The sequence below is a fragment of the Spermophilus citellus genome, assembly GCF_964194105.1.
Source record: "Spermophilus citellus genome assembly, chromosome: 3".
Taxonomy (NCBI): domain Eukaryota; kingdom Metazoa; phylum Chordata; class Mammalia; order Rodentia; family Sciuridae; genus Spermophilus; species Spermophilus citellus.
This window is the reverse complement of record NC_138184.1, coordinates 122,814,644-122,834,462: the sequence shown is the minus strand read 5'-3', so window position 1 is coordinate 122,834,462 and position 19,819 is coordinate 122,814,644. Positions and strand designations below refer to the sequence as shown.

General features: G+C 38.8%; 1 protein-coding gene across 1 annotated transcript in view; it reads right to left on the bottom strand.

Moving 5' to 3' along the window:
* DDC (dopa decarboxylase) overlaps positions 1 to 19,819 on the bottom strand; it is a 98,053-nt gene that overhangs the window by 37,584 nt on the left and 40,650 nt on the right. The window contains exon 7 of the mRNA XM_081286896.1: positions 4,863 to 4,929. Within this exon, the coding sequence (XP_081143022.1) occupies positions 4,863 to 4,929 (67 nt within the window). The remainder of the gene's footprint in view (positions 1 to 4,862; positions 4,930 to 19,819) is intronic.

Sequence of the window (19,819 nt, the reverse complement as noted above, 5' to 3'; positions counted from 1 at the left end):
TGTGGGGTCAATAGAAACTTCACATTGCTTTATAAGAGAGGACACAGAATTTCAAAGCATGCTGTGGTCTGAATGCTTGTGTTCCTCCCAAACTATATGTTGAAATCCTAACCCCAGAGGAGATGGTGTTAGGAGTAGGGCCCTTGGGAGGTAGTTAGCTCATCAGAGTGAACCTCTAAATATGGGATTAGCATTCTCATTAAAGAGACCCCAGAGAGCCCCATGCCTGCCATCATGTAAAGATACACAGATGGCACCATTTGTGAACCAGGAAATGGGTTCTCACCAGACACTGAATCTGCCAGAGCATTGATCTTGTAATTTTAGCCACCAGGAATATGAGTAACAAGTTTCTGTTGTTTATAAGCCACCTGGTCTAAGGTATTTTGTTAAGCAGTCCAGATGGACTACGGGCAATTTTGGTCTTCCCATGGGAGCTGCTTGGGCCACACACAGACTTTTAGTGATGGAATTTCCTTTACTCTTTGAGGCCCTCTGGTAGAATTCGATAGATTTCAATGTTTGTGTTCAGTTCAGGACTGTTGTATGAAGGCAGGAGGCAGAGCAAGACTCTGAGACTGAACAGGAAGATGGATGAACACACCAGACACAGGATGGGAGGAGAAAGGGGCAGGATCCAGATGGAGTCAAGGAGCTTCTCTTTCTTTCTCACTCCTTGTTCTTCCTCCCATAGCCACCATCCATAGGCATAGGTGGGTAACACAGAAAAATAGTGAAGAGAAAGAAAGCCGCTCAGTCCCACAAACTCTCAGTTCACAGCACCTCCTCCAGAATGTCCAGAGGGGAGATGAGGTCCTGAACCCCAGGATGGGATCAAGAAGGATGTCAGCACCCAAGCCACTCCAGAATGAATCAGACACCTGGGGAGGGGGATGATGGGTAAGAAAAGACCAAGGGAACTAGTGAGAGAAGGGAAGGGGGCACCAGATAAAAGATATGCAACAAAGATGTATCTTACCACCAAAACATCTAGCCTTTGCCCTTGGCTCCTGGGAGATGGACCAATGCTTACTACAAGAATGTCCTGCTTAATACAAGTTCCTTTTTTTGCCTGGGCCTTTGGCCTCAGATAATCTCAATATGATTTATGATGGGGGCATTGGACTATGCCATATCAATTCTGACCTTTTGAGAAATTGATTACTAAAGGTATTAGCTGGGCTTCCAAGAGGAACTGGAGACCAAAGGTCAGCCAAGCAGGCAGAGTAGGATCAAGGCCCTTTGAGAACTGACAAGAGACCTAGGAACATGGCTCAGTGGTAGAACTCTTGCCCGGCATGAATGAGGCCGGGGGTTCAATCTCTAGCACCACAAAATATATTTAAAAAGAATAAAAGTAAATCCAACAGAAAAAAAGTCTGGTGAATTTGCATGCTAGAAAAATCTCCCTTCTCTAGGCATATGGTTAGACATTGTGACCAAGAGAGTCCATGCCCTCATGACTCCATGGAAGAGGATCACCAGAAGCTCCATGTTCGCACACTCCTGGTCTCCGACCTGTGTGTCTCCTCCTTGGCTGATTTTAATCCCTGCCATAAACCATAACCAGGAGCATAGCTTTTACTGAATACTGTTAGTCTTTTAGAAGATGATCAAACCTGAAGGAATTGGTGTCAGAGTGAGGGCAGTCAGAGCAAGGTGGTCTTATGGACCACCCTTTAAGGTTGTATTGGCCCAAAATTCCAACAGAAGGGAACTCATAGACACTCCTTGTAAGTTCTTTCCATGTGGGCTTCTCTTGTGCCTGGGGAAATAAAGCCTGGTTTATGCTACCTCTGTCCTGTGCACCTTGTACGTGATTGGCTGACACACACATTTCCTTCCCACATATGTGTGCACATCTAGGAGCTGGGTGGACACAAAAGATCCACAGCCAGAGCTAGGGGAGTTGCATGGGTTGGTGATACAACTAGCCCTTGAGCAAGGTCACCTGGGTGGAGAGGACAGGGGCTACCTCCACAGCCTCCTGCTACTGGCACCTGTTTTCTTACAAGGCCAGGTTGCCCCTCCGGCTTCATGCTCTCCTCCCGGCCATCCTGACCCCCAGGACAGAGTTTTGTCTGCCTCCCCTACACTGTTCCCCTTCCTCATTCCCTGAGACCACCTCACCTGTTCAGCCACGTCCCAGCCTTAATTTCCACACTTGCACACCTGGCTTCTGTCATCAACTATCTTCTTGTTGTATCTCATCATTTTTTTTTTTTTCACTAGAACCTTCCTGGGCAACTACCTCGTCCAAGTGAACTAGTAGCAACCACTTTTTTGGGGAAATCATTTTCAAAGTGACTAAAAAGAAACTGTCTTTCCTAAGACAGAAATTTGAGGACAATCATCTTCTGCTTTGTTTCTTTGTCAAATGATGGTGGTTGAAAAACTTCCTTGAATTGTTTTAATAGATTATTTTAATCATAATCTAAGGTGAGGTCAGCTCAGGATCTCAGAAAAGGCAGCTTGGGTTTGAAGAATGCTAACTCTTTGAGGATAGTCAAATAAGAGGTATTAGATGAGGAAAATTAGGTTAAAAAGGTACTGTCTGAATTGCTAAGGCAATACCAACCCAAAGTTAGTAATTTCATCTTCAAGTACAAAACTATGGCAATGGATGAAAGGGTTTTGCCTTCACCTGTGTCAGCTCCCCAAGCATAACCCAGAAGCAACCTCTGGGCTTCAACCAAACACAAACAAAAGCCAAGCTCTACCCACAGCCTCCAGACCCTGCAAAGCAGAGGGAGCTCCAGGACAGCAGGACCATGGAGATGCAATCACTGGGTCATCACAAATGGCAGATGTCACCTGCTGGTTATCATCACCTGCTTCCACTGGTGGACAGCACTCTGCTCAGGGGTCAGCAGCCACAGAAGACCTGGGCCCTTTAAATTTGATAGCCCTAGGGAATTACATCAGCCAGATTTTGGCCAGGACATTCAGTTCTTAGCCTGACATCTGAGTCAGAGGACTTCGAGTTGCTTGGCTGAGCCAGTGAAGGTTTGCAGTTAAGGAGGCCAATGCTACCCCAAAACCCTGTGCGGGCCAGTTAGTTCTGTCTCTTCTTCTCCACCTGGTTGTGTTTGGCTGCCTTCAGCCATAGCTCATAATGGGTGGAGCAAAATCCTGGGTGAACAGGAAAGTATGTACCCACCCCACTTCCCAGACTACGTAACTAGCATTGCATTCCCTATAGCACAAGCAATACTGTCCACCTTTAACACATTGTCCCCCTGCATTATCTCGTCCTCAGAACAATCCTGTGAAGGAAATATTTTTTTTTTCAATGACAACTGATGATTTTCCCTCCAATTCTGAAATATGGAAAATGAAAGAGGCAGGCCTGGGCTGGATGGACCACAGCTTCTCTGTGGCCAGGGCCATGGTCTCCCACCATCACTGCAGAGTACCTAAAGCACCCACTTTCCCCAGACACTAACCAGAGGACAGTAGCCCTGGAGAGGAGGATCCACTCCTGAGGACAGACCACAGGAGCAACCTGGGTTAGGAGATATGAGAAACGTACTTGATGTATGCAGACTGAGAATTGGGCCTAGTGCCAAGCAAGTGGCATGTTGCTTGGCACAAGCCATAGGCATGATAGTCTGAGAGTCTGACATTTTTTGTTCTTTTATTCATTTATTTATTTAATTTTGGTACCAGGGATTGAACCCAGAGGTTCAATAACCACTGAGCCACATCCCCCAGCCCTTTTTATTTTCTTATTTTGAGACAGAGTCTCACTGGGTTACTTAGGGGTGTGTTAAGTTGATGAGGCTGAGTTTGAATTTGCAGTCCTTCTGCTTCAGCCTCCTGAGCCCCAGGTCTATAGGTGTACGACACCATGCTCAGCCTGAGAGCCTGACTTTGAGGCAGCTCTACCTGGAATGTTTATATCCGAGGGACAAAGAAAGGGAGAGTTTCAGGGACCAGTGTCTCCTTGGTGCCCAAGGAGAGTTTTCCCATCCTTAGAAAGAGCTCCAAGGCCTGTGGAGCTTCCAGAGTCTCCCATTGAAGTTGAAACTTTACAAACACAGCCACTTATTCATGTTGTACCTTGGGAAGCAGAATCATAGTTTCCATGAGAAAACCAAAGTGCTCAAAGGGAGGAAGAGGTAGGCGTGAGTCAGCACATCTTGTGAATCACAGAGTATTCTTTGGAGAAATCCAGTTTCAACCTATTGATTTGCTAAATTACTTTAAGCAATCTGCTTAAGTACATTCAGCACAGCCATGTGTTGTTGAATGATGGGCTAGGCCCTGAGAAATAAGTTGGTCATTAGGCGATTTTGTCACTGTGAGAACATCATAGAGTTCTTACACAAACCTAGATGGTCCAGGCTGCTGCACACCGAGGCCATGTGGCATATACCATCCTATATGTGGTCTGTCCTCAATAGAAATGTTATGTAGTGCATGATTGTAATGTTAAAATGGCGTGCGGGTGGGGGGGGGTAGTGCTAAAAAATATGCCACAAAACTCACTCTAAGCGTGAGCAATATAGATGTCACGTATATATAATGAACCCTCATATGATGGTAGTTAGCTTTAAGATGTTGAAGAATTTATTCTCCTCAACAGGGCCAGCATAGCCTGCAATTTTGTAACATTATTATATTGCTTGGAGCATTTTTTTTCCCGTACAGATAGTATGTTGGTGTACTTAAGCTCAGCTCTTGTCCAACTATACCAAATTCTGAGTTTTTAGAATTCTAGTCAATGAAGTTGTAGTATTGGAAATGCAAGAAGAGTTCGAAAAATCATCACAATATGAAATGAATGATAAGGAATAAAATCCAAAAAGAAAGGTTGGCTGAGGACAGTTTTCAAAAAGAATATGGAATTAGATACTTACAGATAGGGCCCACTTCTAAGAGATTGTCAAAAGAGCAGCAAGACGTGGTCCCCAGTGTAGCAACCACCTGGAAAGTAGAGAGACAACCTTTGAAACTCGTGTTAGTCATTGCTGTAACTTCCACATGTACAACCATTGCCAGGGACTAGCCCAATTTCTTAACTTGGTACTCAGTGAATGGAAATCCAAAAATGCATGCTTAATGAAAGTATCCTTGCAGGTTAAGAGAAACAAACTTGCAGACAGAAACCTGAGAAGTAAGATTAGAAAATAGGGAACTTGGAAAAGATTTCCCATGTATGATGCCTTAGGATATGGATAGATAATCCTATATTCTATTTTTTAAACATATCTATTTAATATAAGAACATAGTTTCTACTATGATGAAAGTTTTTTCCTCAGTTGAGGTTAGGCAGGAGTGTGTGGGCAGAGCAGAGAACTACACATCAGAAATAATCCTTGTTCCAGCAAGGCTGGAATTGCCCAAGGCATCAGTGAAATGATTCTTTTAGAAGAGCCTTTGGGATCAGCTAAGAACCACATCAGGGCATTGACCAAGAGTATCTGACACTAGCTTTTATCTGTCTCACTTCCTATCCTGATACTGTTCCCAAAAGATTAACTTCGATTGTCAGAAGATTCATGAGGAAGCACGCTGATGTTGAAAATAATTATAAAAGCAGTGTTCTGAAAAAGCACTGAGTGCTGTAGATCATATAACTAGGAAATGTGGTCCAGCATTCACTGGGCTGTGTCCTGTCCCCTGACCACCTTGAGCTGCTGTGACTACACCAGCACTACCTATGCTGTTCTCCTATACCTCACTGTCTCTCTAGACCCATGATGCTCCTGAAACCATGGTCTGTGCCTTATTTCTTTGTAATGCTGGAAATTTGCTCTATACATAACACAGAATAGATGCTTAAATATATTTGCTGAGTTGAAATTTTCTCCAAATGAAAACAAAAATAACATTTCCAAAAGCAAAGAGTCTAATTGATTTATGGATGTCCTATATGAAGTTATTCCTTATATATGACAATAGTGTAAAACTTAACACAATGTATGCAGCCTTTATCAAGCCCCCACAAAGGTCTCAGCAACACCATGCGTCATAAGGATAAAGTTGAAGAGGTCAGGAATTCACATGTAAGAACCCCAGGCATAGGTCTTCCTGGTTCCATCTCACCTATGACTACCTTTGATTGATCTGAGAGACAAATTCATCTCAGTGAGAATCAATATGTTCTTGCCAAGGTAGCATGGCATCTGCCTTTGGGTAGCTCATCCAACTGGTCCTGTCCGGGCAAAATATGTCCGGGCACCAGAGTTCCCCTGCTGCCCAGTCATTCCTAGGATGTTCAGGTGCTGTTTGGGCATAGTTCCCTTATCATTGAGCTGTGCCCAAGCACAGTCAACTCCATAAGAGGCTACCCACAGGCCCAGAAGAGGCGGGCTGTTGCAAAATGTGGGTTTTATCATTATGCAAGTTCAGTGAGCCCAGTAGATCAGGAGATTACTGCCAGTGAAGTTAGCTTGTCTTTCATGGTACCCAAGAGGGGTACCATGCCATGTCATGGGGGACCATATAGGGACACATCAGGATTGGTCAAGAGACAGAAGACTGAGGAGAAAATGTGAGCAAAAGCCTTTATTGTGTTTTTTGTGGAGAATTACAGATGAGGCAGGTTTAGCATTGTCAATGATCTCTGAACAATGTCAGTGGGCTCTGGGGCACAGGGGATGCCACCTGTTCTGTGGTACCTAGTTTGAGGTGATTAGAGTAGGTAGACAATGGCCCAGAGTCAGAGCTTCATAAATGCAGTGGGGGTGGAGGGAAGCAAGTCCTGAGCTCTGGATAGCTTAGTCTGCATATGAAAGGTCTAGCAAATCTTTGAATGTCAATGGGAATTGGCTAGCCCAGGAGAGGCAGTCCCTCCTCAGTAAGTCCCAAAGATGTTAAAGCATCAGAAACACAGAAAATAAAAAAAGCAAGATTAATTCAAAATTAAGCCATGTATTTGAAACAAAAAGATCTGGGTTGGTGACTCAGCTCTGTGTTATATTGGCAGGCACCTTGCTGGGCTCCAGTCTTCCCAGCATATAGCACACGTGGGACCCACCCTTGAAAAAGGTGCCCATGGACTTAGAGTCCCATAGCTCCACTTTTCCTGGCAACCTCAAACCTCTTTGTCCATCTTTCTGTGTGCACCTGTCTCATTGCAAGCATCCAACATTTTCCACACTTGTTCCACTTAGACAAGTTGGGGGCATTTAGTGGGAATCAACTGAGTGTGTTATTTTTCTCTGATATTTGCAATTTCATCCTGATATTTAATTGAATGTTAAAATGCTTTAAGGCACCTGGTTAGCTCAGTTGGTAGAGATGATACTGTTAGAATGCTTTGTCTGTGTCATTAAAAGTGAAAATTATGTACTTGATAAAACCACAGAATGACTCAAGACATTAATATTACTTGTTATTGTGTTTTCTCCATTTTACCAGTTTTTTGGAAATGATCTAACTGTAGTGTAGCAATTCTTTGAGTTTCAGCTAATGATTCTCTGCTAAATGCTAATTGGACTAAATGCAATAACTTCTGCTATTAAAATTGCATACATATTAAATATTCCCTTGTTAAAATTATTTTTATCTATTACTATATGCATAGAAGAGTCTCTAGAATGATGTTCACCAATTATTATGACTACTCATCTCCTGAGATGAGATTCTGGTTAACACACACCTTTTTTCTTACACTCTTATGTAATTATTGATTTATTTGTAATAAGCATGAAACATTTTTGTAGAAACCATAAAATTATGCCTCATCCTTTGCTGTGGGTGACTGGGGGGGGCGCCCTGTGTCCCCTCTCAATCTTGAGTAAAGGGGGTATCAGACTGGGATTGCATGCCAAGCGCTATGCGGGAAGCAAGTGGCTTTTACCTTCACTCAACAAAGAAGTGCTTCAGCTCTGGACTTCAGCGTTACCCAACAAGATTGAGCAACCTCTTTGAAAACTTATCCCCTGACTTATTTTGGGTAGAATATTCTATCAAATGTCTTTTCCCTATAAATAAAGGGGTTCCAGGTGCACTCGCTCTCTTGCCTTCCAGAGTAGAAGAGGATCCTTGAGGTCGCAGAGGCATCTGCAAAGCCCTCTTTGTGAAAAAACTACTTCCATGTCCCTGTGGTCTTTTTGTCGCCAGCAAGAACCAAGCAGAGTGATCCCTATTCCATTGCCTACACGGGATGTGGGCGATACTTTGCACTGGTCTCGTGCTTTCGAAGAACATATCTCATTTGACTCTTTAGGAAAGGCATGGTAAGTATTGTGATTGTCCCTTGAGAGCAGTGGAGACTGAAGTTCAAAAGATAAGTGATAGGCCCAAGGTCACGCAAGTAATATACAAAATACAGCATGTTATGTAATTTTACAATTTTTCTTTCAGCAAATTAAAATATTTAAGATATGATTTGGCATCTTGCATTATTTATTTCATTGTGATGATTTAGCCATATCATGAACTAATTTTTAAGAAAACATGATCTATTTTATGAATACACCTTACATTTTAAACCACTTCCCTGTTGTTGAGCTCAGCCTCAGTTGAGACTAGAAATGGGTGACATTTTTTCAGTGTTTACTTGATGGCAGGCTGGGTGTCAGGAGTTTTTTTCTAAATTATATTTAATCACCCCAGCAGCCTTCATGAATTAGATAGGATCAAAATTCCTACTTTATAGTCAATTTATGTAGAGTCCCAGAGGTAGGTAATTGTCCAAGAAAATACATAAGCAGGAACAGACCAAAAGTGACATCAGGTTTAGTTAACCTTGTTGTCCTGTCACACCTAAAGACAGGATCCCTGGAGCATTGTCCCTGAGCTGCCAGTTAAAGAACTCAGTGTTTGGGGCAGCGCCAGATGTACTTCCAACAAGCCCCAGCATGTTGTAGCTTGAGAGGGAGGACAGTGGGCAGGTGTTAGGGATCCAGGCTGCAGAAGCAGCAGGGGGCCACGTGGACAGTGTTGGTAATGATTCCTCCAATGTCCACGTGGCACTGAGCTACAAGTCAGCTTGTCCTAATTCTCCGAAGCCACATTACAGCTAGCACCTGCTCTGCTGCGGGCTCTTATTACCTCAGCTCAGCATTGCTCAGTGACACTAACCTGATTTCTGTCTGCTCTGGGAGACATAATCACATTTGAACAGGGGAGGGAGGGGCAAGAGATGGCACAAGTCTCCATCTCTGAGAGTCTGCGGCTTTCCTGCTGGTGGCAGAGACTAGCATGACCTCCCCCGCTGCTGTCCTGGCCCCATCCTCCAGCCTGGTCTCCTCACGTACTTGCCTTGCAGGCACTGCCTTTTGTCGGTGGCCTGATGTTATTAAGTCAACTCGTGAGAGAAGCAAAACATCCTGAGTTAAATAGGAAAAATTTACCCCATGACCCAAGTGAGTTCATGAAGGGGCAAAGATTTAGTTTGCCTGATTCAGACTCTGCCAAATATACCCCTAGCTCTCAGTGGCAGGTCTTGAACGTGGAGAGGACTGTGACCCCTTTGAGAGTATTCTGAAGGCTATGCCTCTGCATTTCAAGAGGGTGCGTGTGTTCATTATGCACACACACAGAGCTACAACCACCCCAGGACAAGTGGGCACAAAGACAAAGCCCAAGCTACCACCCCTTCCTTACCTGGGCCTAATAATATAGATGAATTTCCACAGATGCTCAAATCCATCACATAAAATGTATAGTATTGGCAGATAACCTCTGTATATCTTCTGGTATATTTTAAATCACACTTGATTACTTATAATACCTAATACAATGTAATTACTATGTTAATAGTTGTTAGATTGTATTGTTTAAGAAATAACCACAAGGGCTGGGGATGTGGCTCAAGTGGTAGCGCGCTCGCCTGGCATGCGTGCGGCCCGGGTTCGATCCTCAGCACCACATACCAACAAAGATGTTGTGTCCGCGGAGAACTAAAAAATAAATATTAAAAATTCTCTCTCTCTCTCTCTCTCTCTCTCTCTCTCTCTCTCCTCTCTCACTCTCTCTTTAAAAAAAAAAAAAAAAAAAAGAAATAACCACAAGAAAAAAATTCTGTAAATGCTCAATACAAAAACAGATTTGTTTTGTTTTGTTTTGTTTTTAAAAAAGAATGCTTTCAATTCATGGTTTGTTGAATCTATGGATGCAGAACCTACAGATACACAGGGTCAACTGCACAAACCTTATGTGTTGCTTCCTGTCTTAAAAGCCCTTCATTGACTGCCCATTGTACTTAGGTTAATGTTCATTTTGGTCCCTCCACGGTGTCCTCTACAGTATCACACATCCCTCCATTCACATTGTGCTCCAGGCATGAAAACGTTAGCAGCTTCTCCAAATCTGTCTATCTGTATAACTCTCTTTTAACTTTATATTTCTCAATCCATACATTTGAATTCCTTTCAAAGGATCACAAGAAACACTAAACGCAAAGAAAGCTGTATAGCCTTTAGAGAAGAAGGATCATGAGTGAGGAGGGTGGTACTGTTCAGTGGACCCTGTGTTTTGGTTTGGTATTGTAAGATGCACAGAACAAATTGAAGATTGGTTCACATATGACTTTGATTAAAATATAAATTTTAATGCAAGTGAAAAATTAAGATTCTAATAAAAGAACACAAAATGGGCAAAAGGGAGCACGGGAAATTTCTAATAAATAATTCATCACTCTTCCTCACAACATTATCACTACCATTAGATTTCTTACCACGGAAGTCACTATTTCACAACTGTTTTAATAGCTTTTAATAAAGCATTTGGAGTCAATTGATACAATTTTTCTGAAAGTGCATACAGCTATGCATATCAAAAATCTTGGGGGAAAAAACATCTCTTTGGTCAAGTAATTCCAGGGCTAGAAACAGTTCCCAAGGAAATGCTGACAGATATAAGATGAGGAAACAAGTAAGTAAATACAATATCTTACACACACTAATTATTACAAGAAGCAATGTAAGATAAATAGTCTAAATGTTTAACAGAGGATGTTGCTATCCTGGGAATTCCTATGAAAAGAATAATATTTTATTTATGTATGCTATCCATATGTGAATGTGTGTGTGTGCGCGCATGGAGAAAGAGAAAATAGAAATATAATGGAGTGCTGTGAAACTTTTAAACAGAATATCATTTCATATAATATATAACAACCTGGGGAAATATTTAAAATGTATGAAATGAAGAAATAAAATCACAAATTAGGGATGAGATAGATATATATTAGTATATTTTACAGAGAAAGGGGCCTAAAGATGTAAATCAAAATGTTAACATGTTTTTCCTTTAGGTTTTATTTGACTTCTTATGCTTTCCTATGACTACCAAATTAAAAAAAAAACAAGATTTATAAATTGATTAACATTTAAAATCAGGAAATATGTATAATAAAAGTGGAAGATTTTTTTCTTCATTAAGAATACACTTTTTAGGGCTGGGGATGTGGCTCAAGTGGTAGCGCGCTTGCCTGGCATGCATGTGGCCCGGGTTCGATCCTCAGCACCACATACCAACAAAGATGTTGTGTCCGCCGAGAACTAAAAAATAAATATTAAAAATTCTCTCTCTCTCTCTCTCACTCTGTCTCCTCTTTCACTCTCTCTTTAAAAAAAAAAATACACTTCTTAGGGCTGGGGTTGTGGCTCAGTGGTAGAGCGTTCACCTTGCATGTGTGAGGCCCTGGGTTTGATTCTCAGCACCACATAAAAATAAATAAATAAAATAAAGGTATTGTGTACAACTACAACTAAAAAATAAATATATTTTTTAAATAATACACTTTTAGGCAGAATTAATATTATCAAAATGGCCATACTATCAAAAACATTATACAGATTTAATGCAATTCCTATTAAAATCCCAATGACATTCTTCATAGAATTAAAAAAATCAATCATGAAATTTATTTGAAAAAATAAGAAACAAAGAATAGCCAAAGCAATCCTTGCAAGAAAAGTGAAGCAGTAGGCATCACAACAGTAGACCTTAAACCATACTGCAGAGCTATAGTAGCAAAACAGCATAGTATTGGCACCAAAATAGACTTGTAGATGAATGGTACAGAATAGAGGACACAGAGACAAACCCACATAAATATGGTTATGTCATACTAGACAAAGGTGCCAAAAACATTCACTGGAGAAAAGATAGCCTATTCAATAAATGGTGCTGGCAAAACTGGAAATCCATATGTAGCAAAATGAAATTAAACCTCTATTTCTCACCATGCACAAAAATCAACTCAAAGTGAATCAAAGACTTAGGCCCTAGAACAGAGACACTGCACCTAATAGAAGAAATGGAAGGCCCAAATCTTCACCACATCAGCCTAGGATCTGACTTCCTTAACAAGACTCCTAAAGCTCAAGAAGTAAAATCAGGAATTAATAAATGGGAAGAATTCAAATTAAAAAGGTTTTCTCAGCAAAGGAAAAAATAAAGTGAGGAGATAGCCTATAGATTGGGAGAAAATCTTTACCACATCCACTTCCAATAAATCATTAATCTCTAGAATACATAAAAAACTCAAAATACTTAACACCAAAACACACACACACACACACACACACACACAAGTAACCCAATCAATAAATGGGATAAGGAACTGAACAGACACGTCTCAGAAGAAGAAATACAATTGATCAATAAATATATGAAAAAGTGTTGAACATCTCTAATTAGAGAAATGCAAATCAAAACTACTCTAAGATTTCATCTCACTTCTGTCAGAATGGCAATCATCAAGAATACAGGCAACAATAATTGTTGGTGAGGATGTGGTGAAAAAGGTGCACTTATACATTGCTGGTGGGACTGAAATTGATGCAACCACTATGGAAAGCAGTATGGAGATTCCTCAGAAAAGTGGGAATGGAACCACCATTTGACCAAGCTATCCCACTCCTTGATTTATACCCAAAGGACTTAAAATCAGTATACTATAGTGACACAGCCACATCAATGTTTACAGCAGCTCAATTCACAATAGCTAGACTATGAACCCAACTGCTAAGAGCCACAGCCAAGTAATATATTGCATGGCATTTTTTGGTTGTAAGGTGACACCAGCTAGCCATTGAGATGATATGATTATGTTAAGATTTACATTCATATGGATATTGGACTCCTGACTCCTGGAGAGTTCCCATTGGTTGGGGAAGTGCGGTGGTAGGAGGGAATTCCGGAGGAGGAACTTCCTCTTGGGATCCAGGAGAACGGCGGCGTGGGTCAATCGAAAATCTCCCGGGCGTGGACGGAGCATTGTCAGCAGTTTCAAAAAATAAAGTTTGTTCCTGCTTGAGTGGCTCGTGATATTGTGCCCAGCCAGACTGCAGCACCCAACCTGGGTGTCCCTCAATAAATGAATGGATAAAGAAAATGTGGTATATATACTCAAGGGAATAATACTCAGCTTTAAAGAATAGTAAAGTTATGGAATTTGCCAGTAAATGATTAGAGTTGGAGAATATCATGCTAAGTGAAAGAAGCCAATCCCACAAAACCAAAAGCCAAATATTTTCTCTAATATGCAGATACTAATTCACAATAAGGCCGGGGGCACTAGGGAAGAATGGCGTTACCTTAGATTAGGTAGAGGGAAGTGATAAGAGGGGAGGGGAGAGGATGTGGGGATAGGAAAGACATAGAATGAAACAGACTTTATTACTGTATGTATATATGTGGCTACATGACCAATATGATTCTGCAACATGTACACTCAGAAAAATGAGAAATTGTATCCCATCTATGTATGATATATCAAAGTGCATAAATGCATTCTACTGTCAGGTATAACTAACTAAAACAAATTTAAAAATTAAATATATATATATATATATATATATATATATATATATATATAATTTAAAAAAGAAATACACTTTTGCTGAGGATATAGCTCAGTGGTGAAGGGCATGCCTAGCATGCATGAGTCCTTGGCTTGGATTCTTAGCACCAGAAGAGGAAGGATGGAGAGAAAAAAGGAGGAGAGGAAGAGGAAAAGGAGGAAAGAAGAAGAAGGAGGAGAAAAAGAAGAAAGAAAGAATGGAGTGTTATGAGACTCTGGTTTATTTGCATTTCCAGATTAGCTTCTAGCTATGACATACTAGCTTGTAGCAAACTAGTGATTCTAGACAAGCTACTGAAGGGATGAGAATACAAGAGAAAGAAATAACTTATCTGCAGAGGAGCAAAGACGAGAATTGTGTCAGGTTCCTGTTTAGAAATCATGAAAGAAAGAAGGGAATGGAGTGGAACATTTAAAGTGTTAAAAGTGAAGAACCAACAACCTAGAATTCTGTGTTTAACAAAATTACCCTCCAAGGTGAAAAAGAAATACTTTTTCAGACAAACAAAAATTAAGGGAATTGGTAACCAGTAGGCCTGCCTTGCAATAAATATTAAAAGAAATTCTTCAGAAGGAAGAAAAATTATTTCTGTTAGACACGTGGACCTACATAAAGAAAGCAAGAGCATTCTAGGAGGATGTGAAGATAAAATAGGATCTCTATATTTCTGGTTTCAGAGATAAGGAGTTTTTTTTTTCAAAATAATAAGAGTGACAATGTATTCATTTATCCTAGCTTAGAGATACCTAAAATGATTGTTAACAATGTTTATGAGAGAATGGTGGGAGGGATGAATGGGAATACTCTTTTACAAGGTATTTGTATTACCCATGAAGTAGAACAGGGTTATTAGAAAGAGGACATAGATGAGGTGTAAATGTGTACGGCAAACTCAAGGGCAACTACTAAAAACATTTGAAAAGGAATTAAATTAGAAATCAATAATTAAAAATGTGGCTGGAATACCACCAAACTCAATATGGTTCTGAAGGTCCTACAAGAATTCTCAAGAGAAATTAAAATATACTTTGCCCTCAATGAAAATGACAATATAATTCATCAATATTGTGGATACAGTTGTTTAAAGAGAAATTTTTAGCATTAAACGCATATGTTAGAAAAATAGGAAAAATCTAAAATCTATAAACTAAGCTTCCACTTTATAAATAATAAAGGAAATTTGTGCAAGAAGCAAATTAAATATAAAGTAAGCATAAGAAAAAATTAAAATATTCATCATTAAGGTAGAAATCAAAGAAATGGGAAACAGGAAATCAATAGAGAAAAAGTTGGTTCTCTGAAAAGATTAAATTTGATAAATCTCTAACCAGGTTAACTAAGAAAAAAACAGAAAACACAATTACTAATATCAGAAATGAAAATGGAGCCATCTCTACTGATTTCCTAAACATTAAAAGGATAAGAAAGGAATATTATGGACTCTGCTCACAAATTTGAAAATGCAAATGAAAAGAACAAATTCCTTTGAAGATTTAATCTACCAAAACTCACAGAAAGAGAAAGATCGTCTCAATAGGGCTATATCTGTCAATCATTAATAACTTTCTAAAACAGAAAGCACCATGCCCAATTAGGTTCACTGGTAAGCACAGGAAGAAATCTCACCAATTCTCTACAATTTGTTACAGAAATAGAAGCAAAAAGAATACTTCCTAACTCAACAAGGCTAGCATTACTCTAATACCAACACTAGACAAAGACATTGCAAAAGAAATTATAGACCCGTAGTTTCAAGAAGACTATCAAATTGAGTCCAATACTTAAAAATATTATATGCCATTAAGTGGAATTTGATTGATTAAAGCCTGAAGACCAATTCAATAGTTGAAAATAAATTAACATAGCTTATCATATCTACAGGCTAAAGAAGAAAATCATATTAAATAAATAGAGACACAAAAACCATTTGACAAAATCCAGCATCCATTCATGATTTACAACAAACAAATACACCAAAAAAAAAAATCTCTTAGCAAACTAGGATTATAGTGGAACTTACTTGATAACTGACATCAGAAAACAAAAACAAAAACAACCACTGCTAACATACTTTAAGATGAGAAACTACATGTTTTTTGTCTAAGATTAGAAATCAGGGAAGGATATTTGTTCTCCACACCTTTTTTAACATTATATATCTAGCTAGTGTGATATGACTAGACGATAAAAGATAGATCATTATGACATGGCTGTCAATGTAGAAATACCAAAGAATAAACCAAAGGCAAGTCCTCTGGGAACTAATGAGCAATTATAGGAAGATAAACATGCAATAGATAAAAATTAATTTATTTCTTATGTTTTAGCATAAGAAATGGAATTTGAGGGCTGAGTTATAGTTCAGTGGTAGAGTACGTGCCTAGCAAATGTAAGGAACTAGATTAGAACCTCAGCATCACATAAAAACAAACAAACAAACAAACAAACAAACAAATAAAAGCAGTTTGTCCATCTACAATTAAAAAAAATTTAAAAAATAGAATTTGAAGTTAAAAAGCCATAATTCCCTTTACATTTAGCACAGAAAGGGGAAAAAGGAATACATATAAATCTACCAAAATATGTATACAATATTCATGAAGAAAACTACAAACTCTGATGCAACTACTTTTTAGAAGAGAGATAAATGAATACAGAAAGATTCTATGTACATGGACAAGAAGTCTCAATATCATGAAGATGTCAGCTCTTCCAACTAGATCTATAGATTCATTGCAATCATATTTAATAATACAGTGAGTTATGTGGTACACATTGGCAAATTGATTCTAAATTTTATATAAAAATTCAAAAGACTAAAAAAAACATAATATTGAACATAATATTGACTAACGACTGAGGTCATATATGACCTTACCCAACTTTAGTATAAACCTTAAATAATCAAAACAGTGTGATCTTGGCAAAGGAGATAAACTTATTAATGGAACAGAATTAGATCTACACATGAGGTCAACTAACATTTGACAAAGGAGCAAAAGCAATTTAGTGGAGGAAGAGTAGTTTTTCAACAGATGCTGGAACAGCCAGACATCCCAATGCAGAAAAAAAGAGAAAAGAATTTAGACACAGACTTTACACCTTTCACAAAAATTAACTGAAAATACATAGTAGACTTAAATTATAGAATGCAAAATGTCTAGAAGATAGCACAGGAGAAAATCTAGATGATCTTGGGTTCAGCAGTAAGTTTTTAGACGTAACAATAAAGGCATAATCCATGAAAGAATTTGATAAACTGAACATCAGTGAAATTGAAAATTTTTGACTGGCAAAAGACCATTGCTTGGGAAATGAAACCAAAAGCCACAGATTGAGAGGAAGTATTTGTAAAACATTTAAGTAAGTGCTGGAACTCTCTTTAATTATGCTTACTGTTCTAAAGCTGTTCTAACACAAATCTGTTAATTTAAAAAATCAATCCATCATCCAATTGGAATGTGGACAAAGACATAGATTTATGTTTTACTAAAAAAGGATGTGTTAATGGTTAATAAGCAGATGAAAAAAGATGTTCAACTTCATTAGTCTTTAGGAAAATGAAAATTATGAGTGTGATGAGATATTACTATACATCTATTAATTCAGGTAAGATGAAAAAATATAATGATAATACCAAACACGGGTGAAAATGAAAACAAAAAAATACACTTGATTGTTTTAGGCACTGCTAGAAGAAATGTGAAATAGTACAGCCATTCCAGTAAAGATTTTATCAGTTTCTTTAAAACACATAACTACAAAATGATCCTTAATTGCACAATCTTGGGCATTCATCCCAGAGAAATGAACATGTATATCCATCCAGATAGCTAGATGTTAGTCTTTCCTAAGAATAGATAGTCATTTCTCAGGAGAAGATGACGATTCTAAATCTGCATATACCCCATCACTGACCTTCAGAATTTGTGTAAAGTTTAGAGATATAAAAGAAACTGACACCTCTGTAACCACAGTGTGGGATTGTCACAATCCTCTCTCACTAATTAATTTGCATTTCTTTGATTATTGCATGATCAGAATTGGTTTTGTGTCTATATTTTGTGTGTGTGTGTGTGTGTTTGAATGTGGAACTGATTTCTTATATATATTTTGCATGTTTAACATTGAAATGTTGCTTCCTTACTTATTGATATGTAAGCCTTCTTTTTATTTTAAAATTTACTTTATAATATGTCCTATCAGTAGTTCCTACCAACATTTGTCTTTTACTATAGTTATGAGCTTTGTAATTTTCATAAAATATTTTCATCATTTATGCGATGTATTCTCCATTGCTTTCATTCTTCAAATATGAAGGAGTATGTTTCAATATATATATATATTTTCCCTAGATATAAAATTTCAGTGACTTAAAATTGACACTACAGGTTTAAAAATATTTTACTTCATTTAGATAAAATCCTTCAAAAGTGCACTAAAATTGTAATTGGGATTTATTTATTTATTTATTTATTTATTTATTTATTTATTTATTTATTTTTGGTATCAGGTGTTGAATTCAGAGGCACTCAACCACTGAGCCACATCCCCAGCCCTTTTTTTGTGTGTGTGTATTTTATTTAGTGACAGGGTCTCACTGAGTCACTTAGTGCCTCACTGTTGCTGAGGCTGGCTTTGAACTTGGGATTCTCCTGTCTCAGCCTCCCAAGCTACTGGGATTACAGGTATGCATCACCACACCCAGCTATAATTGGGATTTTTGGGGAGTGGAGTATGAGGGATTGAACCCAGGGCACTTGACCACACTAAGCCACATCCCCAGTCCTGTTTGTATTTTATTTCGAGGCAGGGTCTCACTGAGTTACTTAGCCCCTTGCTTATTGCTGAGGCTGGCTTTGAAGTTGCAATCCTCCTCCTTCAGCCTCCTGAGTGGCTGGGATTACAGGCATGCACCACTGTGCCCGGTTTATAATTGGGATTTTTAAAGATGATCTTTTCAAATCTTTCTATATTTGACAACTAGAGTTGACCCTCCATATCCATGGATTCCACAATCATGGATTCATCCAAACATGGTTCTAAAATGTGTTTCTGTTGTTGTTGTTTTTGTTTTTTTAATGTACTGAACACACACTTTCTTTTCTTGTCATAGTTCCCTAAAAAACTATTTACATCATTTCCATTAGGTAGGACAAGTAATCTACTGATGATTTAAAGTATGTGGAAGGATGGGGCTGGGGTTGTGGCTCAGAGGAAGAGCCTAGCATGCATGGGCTGCTGGGTTCCATACTCAGCACCATATAAAAATGGAATAAAGGTATTGTGTCTACCTACGACTAAAAAATAAATGTTTTTTTAAAAAATAGTATGTAGGAGGATGTATATGGGTTATATGCAAATATTAGGTCATTTTATATAAGGGACTTGAGCATCCAAGAGTTTGGGTATCTGTGATGGGTCCTAGAGCAGATGTCCTGTGTATAAGGAACAACTGTATTAATTGAATTTCTCCTGGTGTCAGTTCTGTACTATTCCTGCAGTGGAGATAAAGCAGTGATCAAAATGAACCCTCCCTTCGTGTACATTCTGTTGGGAAGAAGGCAGTAAATAAATGGGTATCGCAGGGAGTGATGCATGCAATGGGGAAAAATCAAGCAGGGTTAAGGGGACTGAGAAAGATGTCTAGGGCAAGGTGGAAGTTGAATCTGTACCCACAGTTTGATTTCTGTCTCCTTCAAACTCACTTGATTATCATTTCATTCTCTGGGCTACCTTTGAAACTTGCCAGTTCTTCTACTATAAATATGTGTTTATGCTCCCGATTCTCCTGTGAGCTCCTCAGATTAGGATAGACTTATATTAAAATCATACCTTCTGTGACTTCCTCAGTACAGACGTGTGTTAGATATTCACTAAATGATCATTGATTTTAATTGGCAAAAAACGTTTCAGAGAAAGGAAAGCATTTAAAAAGATTAATTCTCAAAAGAAAAGTGGTGGATGTTATTAATGTGTGGCCCATAAAACATCTATCCAACATAGATTGCTCTAATGATTAAGAAATGAGGAGTATCCCGACACTGAG